Source organism: Populus euphratica, unplaced genomic scaffold (assembly GCF_000495115.2).
Source record: "Populus euphratica unplaced genomic scaffold, PopEup_1.0 scaffold268.1, whole genome shotgun sequence".
Classification (NCBI taxonomy): Eukaryota; Viridiplantae; Streptophyta; class Magnoliopsida; order Malpighiales; family Salicaceae; genus Populus; species Populus euphratica.
Window position 1 is genome coordinate 322,751 of NW_011500025.1, and position 7,268 is coordinate 330,018.

At 32.3% G+C, this 7,268-nt stretch overlaps 1 protein-coding gene across 3 annotated transcripts in view; it reads left to right on the top strand.

Annotated features, from left to right (window-relative positions):
* LOC105142126 (cytochrome P450 81E8-like) overlaps window positions 1-6,943 on the top strand; it is an 8,948-nt gene extending 2,005 nt beyond the window's left edge. Inside the window, exons 2-3 of one of the 3 annotated variants that reach the window (XM_011049624.1) lie at window positions 5,102-5,871; window positions 6,266-6,943. In XM_011049624.1, the coding sequence (XP_011047926.1) occupies window positions 5,102-5,871; window positions 6,266-6,892 (1,397 nt within the window). In that variant the 3' untranslated portion in view covers window positions 6,893-6,943. Of the gene's footprint in view, window positions 1-4,923; window positions 5,872-6,265 lie in introns of those variants that run through there. The other 2 variants (XM_011049623.1, XM_011049622.1) reach the window with 2 other exon arrangements.
* The last annotated feature ends 325 nt before the right edge of the window (window positions 6,944-7,268 follow it).

Genomic DNA, 7,268 nt, shown 5'->3' on the forward strand with positions numbered 1-7,268 from the left:
CTTAAATAAATATCTGCTTTTTTATCTACTATTATAATTTTTTTAATGTAAAAAATATATTGAAAAAATCTTTATATTTATTTTTTATGTATTTTTTTAATGTAAAAAAATCTTTTATCTAACCGTGGAAGATAATTTAGTGGAAATCTAAAATAGATTATTATTGATTAAAAAATAATATTTATATCACAAATAATACTATTTTTAATATTAATATTTTTAATTATAATAAAAATAATAATATTTATAATATAAATAATTATATTTAGAAGCCTAAAATTCAAGAGACTTGAGTTCTGACGCTGGATCCAAGAGAATTAGGTTCTAACACATGATTTATTAGCTTTGGATTCTAACACCAGATCTAATAGTATTGGATCTTGAAGTAGGACCCATTAACCTTGGATTCTGATATAAGACCCAAGAAATTAGATTCAAACAAAGGACCAAAAATCTTGAGTTAGGTGTGGTGCAATACCCAAGAAATTTGAGCCTGCACTCTAGCCACACCTAAACTCCTTGGATGAGTGCTCCTTTCTAGCCCCAAGTTTTTTGAATCTGAGAAGGGGATGCCTGATCCAAGTTAACAACAACAACAACAACAATAACAATAATTGATTTTATCTTTCCAATCAATTATATGTTTTTTTATAGTAATAATATTTTATACAAATTTAATAATATTAATGAATATAATAATATTAAACTCGCCTTACCTAAGTTCTTATAATATTTATAACACAAATAATATTATTTTAATATTAATACTATTAATTATAATAAAATAATATTATTTATAACATAAATAATAATATATTAATGTTGTTAATTATTATTATTATTATAATAATATTTATAACATGAATAATACTATTTTTTATATTAATAATTTTAATTATAGTACAAATATATTATTTATTACACAAATAATAATATTTTTGATATTAATATTTTTAAATATACTAAAAATAATATTAATATTGATAACCCAAATAATACTATTTTTATAAGAACACTTTTAATTATAATACAAAAACAATATTTATAATACAAATAATAATATCATTGGTCAAGACTGCACAGCCATACCCAAGGATATTGGGTCCCACTGCCCAACCAACCCGACCTCTTTTTGAAGTGTTTTGGGTCTCGTTTAGCCAAACCCAATACTATTGAGTTATGCTGGGTAATAGGACCCAACTTTGGTGACTTTTTTTGAAAGTGTTTTGAGCCTGACTTGGCAACCAAATCTAACAGCATTGACTCCAGTTGCCAAGCTAGCCCAATGGCTTTTAGCATAGTAGGCAATGCCCAACCGCAATTCTTGACAAAAAAAAAAGAGTAAATGGAACTCCTGCCTCTATAATATTTATAACACAAATAATACTATTTTTAATATTAATATTATTAATTATAGTAAAAATAATAATATTTATATCACAAATAATACTATTTTTTATATTAATAATAAAAAAAATTAAAAAATTAAAAATATAAATAATAATATTTTTGGGTATGACCACACAACTAGATCCCAAGATCGGTGAGTCTAGCTAGCAGTCAGTCTCATCCCCCTTTTGAAGTTTTTTGGGTATGACTGAGCTAGACCTAATACTATTGGGTGTTGTTGGGTAGCAAGACCTAACGATGTTGCTCCTTTTGAAAGTGTTCTAGGTCTGACTTGGCAGCGAGACCCAACAACGTTGCGCCCATTAACTAAGTTAGACCCAATAGCTTTTGGTAAAGTAGGCGATGCCCCAGACACAATTCTTAACAAAAAAACACAACAAAGGAACGCCCCTATTATAGTATTTATAACACAAATAATATCATTTTTAATATTTATACTATTAATTATAGTAAAAATAATAATATTTATAACATAAATAATACTATTTTTAATATTAATACTTTTAATTATAATAAAAAAATAGTATTTATAATAAAAAAAATAGTATTTATAATACAAATAATAATATTTATAATATCAATAATAATAAAATTTAAAATATAAATAATAATATCCTTTGGTATGACTGCGTAGCCAGACCCCAAGATCGGTGGGTCTGGCAGTCAGTCCCAACCTCCCTTTGAAGTGTTTTGGACTTGGCTTAGGTAGACTTAACACTATTGGGTGCTGATGGGCAGCAGAACCCAATGATATTGTTTTTTTTTTCGAAGTATTTTGGGCTTGGCTTGGTAGCTAGACCTAACAGCATTGGGTCCAGCAACCAAGTCAGACTTAATAGCTTTTGGTAGAGTAGGCAATGCCTCCACCTGTAACTCTTGACAAAAAAAATAGTAGAGGAACGCCTCCCTAAGGCTCCACAATATTGTTCACGGTGAAAATGGTCTATGGCTATAGTGTCATCCACAGTGCAATGTGTATGTGTCCACTCCAACACATTTTGAAAGAGCCTGAGAGAAAGTAAACCCAAACTATGCAACCCACAATGAAAACACTCACAGTCTATTATGATTCAAAACAGTGCAATCCATGTTTTTCCTAGGCTGGCGCGGGTCTAGCCCTAACGTCATGGCTTGAAGTCAAGCGCTAGATGTCTATAGTCTGGATCGTGTAGTAAAATCCAAACTGCCCATTTTCTTCCTAACTAAAAAGACAACCCTACCCCCTAGTAATCTTTGCAACTCTCTGTGGCAAGGGCAACCCTATCATTATGTATCTCCAATCCACAATGCTTTTAGTAAAGAGCAAACTCAAATAATGCAGTCCACAATAAAAGTACTCACAATCTACAATAACTCTCGCTACAATGCCAAACAATACAACCTATAGTGAAAGCACTCACAGTTCACATTAATTTCCACTACAGTAAAACACTAATCCCTTTTAATTATAGTTAATGGTAATTTCTTTTCATTTTAGTCAATAATATTATTTCTTTTCTCATCAATTGCATCTTTCTATAGTCAAATTGAAAGCTAATTGCTTCTAGTTTGTTAAGAAATGACACAATTGAAAGACAGGGGACAAAAATAAAAAAAACATAGAAGAACTAGATAGCTGTTTTGAAATTGACTAAAAAAATTTACTTTTGTCCTCTTAATTTGCCACATACCCATTTTCTATCCTTTTAATTTTTTCAAAAAGGTTTTTTGTCCAAAAATTCATATGTCTTATTTTTTTTATCCCTAGTATGGAGTAGGAAAGAGAGTCACCAGATTTTATGGTAGAGAGAGAAAATCATTGGTGAACAAGGATTTCAATCATCAAAATAGTAAATTTTGGTGTCCACATATTTCATTTTACGAGAAGAGTTTAACTAAGATGTTCGTTCACCTACAAATTGCATGAAAAAGTAGAAATGATATTGGGTATTTTCAGGATGGTTTTTGGTTTTGTGACTTTTTTTGGGTTATTTAAATGCATAAACATGTTTATTTAGGTACTTAGGGTGTTTGCTTAGATGTTGTTGGGTTAAAAAGTAATTAAAAATGAATTTATGGGGTTTAAAACAGCTCTAAGATAATTTTCCAGCATCCTCTAGTTGTTGAAATCTAAGTAGAGCAAGCAATGCATTGTTTGCCGTAATAAGTGACACATCGCTTGCTATTTGTTTTTCTAGAAAAACATAGGAGTGGATGACCATAAAATAAAATTAAAAATGTCCGGGCCTGCACCTTTTGGGTCTTTTTTCAAAGGCCTAGACACACTAGGCCAACCAAGCCCTCGAATGCATGCTTTTTTTATTGGTTTTGTTTTTAATTTGATCCTTGATAATTGGATCTTTATTAATTTTTTTAAATGATTTTTTTTAATTTTATTCTTTAATAATTTGTTGATTTTTAATAGGGCAACATAATTTATTTGAGTTTAATATTTATTGGTTTACCATGATCTTAAAAAAGCCCTGATCTTTAAATGATTCTTAATTTTACGAGTGTTTATTTTTGTTATCATATAATTATATTAAAAAAATTGTTAAGCCTGATTAAGCTTAGGTCACATATTTGTCTAGTTAATTTTGATTAATTTGAAATCGAGTTTTATAATTTATTTCGAGTTATTTTTTATAGAGCTATCAAAATCTCAAGCAAATATCTTATTATAGAGTTAGTACTTAATTTTACAAGAAAATATTTTTTTATGATTAAATAAAAAAAATTTAAAAAACAATAAAATTGATAAAATTTATAACCTAAGTCACGAGCTTAACGTATTAAGTAGTGAAACTCATACCCATCTAATAGGTCATTCTCTTAATAGTTTTTAAAAAAATTATGTCACGTCAAGATTTATATTAAAATTCAAATTATTTTATATCATTTATTTGATATATTTTTAAATTTACTGAGTCGACTGTATCATATTTAGATAATTCTGAAATCAATTAGAAGGTTTTAGGATTACCTCATTAGCCACTAAAAAGCTTTCTTGTAACCTAAACAATTTTTTTAATGTAACCCATTATGGAACGCAATTCATGTTCATTGTGAAGATCTATATGGGATATTGTTGATTAAAACAACTGGTGTGATGTAAAGTAACTAATCTCGTCAAATCATGGACAACTAAAAATATTCAATTTAATTATTGACAAAAGAATATTGCAATTTGATTAAAAATAATTATTTATTGGACTGTAGAAAACTTGAAATTTCGTGTTTTAATAAGTTTTTTGGCAAAGATTTTTATTTTGCCATCATGAAGGAAATAACAATGATTGGTACAGGTATTGAAATTTCTATGTAAAAACACCATATGAAATGTGCAAAGTCAACATCGTAACCTACTCAGCTGAAGATCCGAGATCTTGTGTTCCTCATGCAACTCATATACCAATAGAAAAACTATAAGCAACGCTGTTGAAAACAACGTAAAAGGATTTAAAAATGCTATTAAAAAATAATAAAAAGAATATTAGAGTTTATATATTGATATATGAGTTTACATGAGGAACCCAAGAACTCCAATCTTCAGCTGCCCTGTTAAGCATGGAAGAAGAATACGGTACCTTGCAACGCCTTTGCTGCTCTCTTCTCCTTCCATGCTTTGTGTTTCTTGCTCTTTCAACCAAGTTCTTGCTCCACAAAAGAAAGCAAGACAAGATCAGTAATCTCCCACCAAGCCCTTTTGCTCTTCCAATTGTAGGCCATCTCCATCTCCTCAAACAACCTATCCAGCGAACACTCCACTCCCTCTCAGAAAAACACGGTCCCATATTCTCTCTCAAACTCGGATCCCGCCTTGCCGTTTTCATATCTTCACCATCGGCTGTGGATGAATGTTTCACCAAGAACGATATTGTGTTGGCCAACCGTCCTCCCTTTTTGATGACCAAGTATTTAAACTACAACACCACCACCATGGGCTCAGTCGAATACGGAGACCATTGGCGCAACCTTCGCCGCATAAGCACTCTTGAAATCTTCTCCTCTGCACGCCTCACTTCCTTATTTAGCATCCGAAGAGAGGAAGTCATGGCCTTACTGCGTAGACTTCACAGTGTTTCCAGGCATGGTAACTATGCTAAGGTGGAGTTGAGATCCATGCTCTTGGACCTAACGAGTAATATTATAATGAGAATGGTTGCAGGAAAGAGGTATTATGGCGTAGATGTTAACGAAATTGAAGAGGGCAGGATTCTTAGGGAGATCTTGGAAGAGTTTTTGGCATATATTGCCATCATAAATGTGGGGGATCTGATTCCAATGTTGTGGTGGGGTGATATTACAGGCCACTTGAAGAAGTTGGATAGACTAAGTAAGAAGATGGATGTGTTCTTACAGGGACTGGTTGATGAGCATCGAGATGACAGGGACAGAAACACTATGATAAACCGGTTTCTCGCTTTGCAAGAAGAACAGCCTGAATACTACACTGATGACATAATCAAAGGCCATGTTCTGGTTAGTCAAACCTAACCCTCTTTATGTTGATTCAATCATTTAACTTGTTAAGGAAAAATGATGTTTTTGTTTTGATTCACTCAATTTTTCTTACGGTTTGATCTTTTGGTATCATCTCCCCTGTCAATTTCTTAGAGTTTCATTCACTAAAAAGGGAAACAAAACCACAAATGATGCCAAAGCCACCTGTTTTTCTCTCCACCGCTTCATCAAATGTTGTGTCAACGTATTAAAACATAGCTATGTCAGTTCATCAAGTTAAACTCCGGGGCTCTGGGTTGTGTATCAACCTGTCAACTCATTCGGGTAGACCCTTCTCATCTTTGCTTTTGGGTCGGAGCTGGCTTGAGTTTAACAAGCATGGTAGGTATAATTCACCAAGTGTTTTGTGCAGGAGTTGTTGATTGGGGGAACAGAGACTTCTGCTACAGCAATGGAATGGGCATTAGCCAATCTACTCAACCATCCAGAAGTGTTAAAGAAAGCTAAAGCAGAAGTGGACGCTCAAGTTGGAGACCGCTTGATAGAAGAGTCAGATTTTGCAAAACTACATTACCTTCAGAGCATCATCTCGGAGAATCTGCGTCTATGTCCGGTGACACCCCTTATACCACCGCACATGCCATCCTCCGACTGTACCATTGGAGGATACCATGTCCCAGCTGGGACCATATTATTTGTAAACGCATGGTCTCTCCATAGAGACCCTACACTGTGGGATGAGCCCACGAGTTTCAAGCCTGAGAGATTTGAATCTGCAGGCAGGGTTGATGCATGCAAGTTCATCCCCTTCGGGATGGGAAGGAGAGCTTGTCCTGGAGATGGCCTAGCAAACAGGGTAATGACCTTAACTTTGGGATCGTTGATACAGTGCTTTGAGTTGGAAAGGGTTGGTGAAAACAAGATTGACATGACAGAGAAGACAGCAATGACCATGTTCAAAGTTGAGCCCTTAGAGCTCATGTGTAGAGCTCGCCCGATTCTAGACATGCTTCTCTCTTTAAGTGGTCAAAAAATATAAATTTGTCAAGATCGCTGCCAATATTATATGTGTGTTTTTATTTTCAAAATATAATAATAATAAATTACCCCTTAGGATTTGATTTCCTTATTATTTACGATACCAAATGTTAAAATGATATTAAACTATAAACTTCAGCAAAAGTTTTTTTTTCCATCAAGAACGGGTAAAAATGAAGGTTAATGATAATAAACCTGGATTATCAAATCATCTACTTAAATAAATATCAGCTTTTTTATCTACTATTATAATTTTTTTAATGTAAAAAATATATTGAAAAAATTTATATATTTATTTTTTATTTCCATGACAAAGTATAAGTAGGCAACTAATATCTATTTTTTATGTAAAAAAAATTTGTATCTACTCGTGGAAG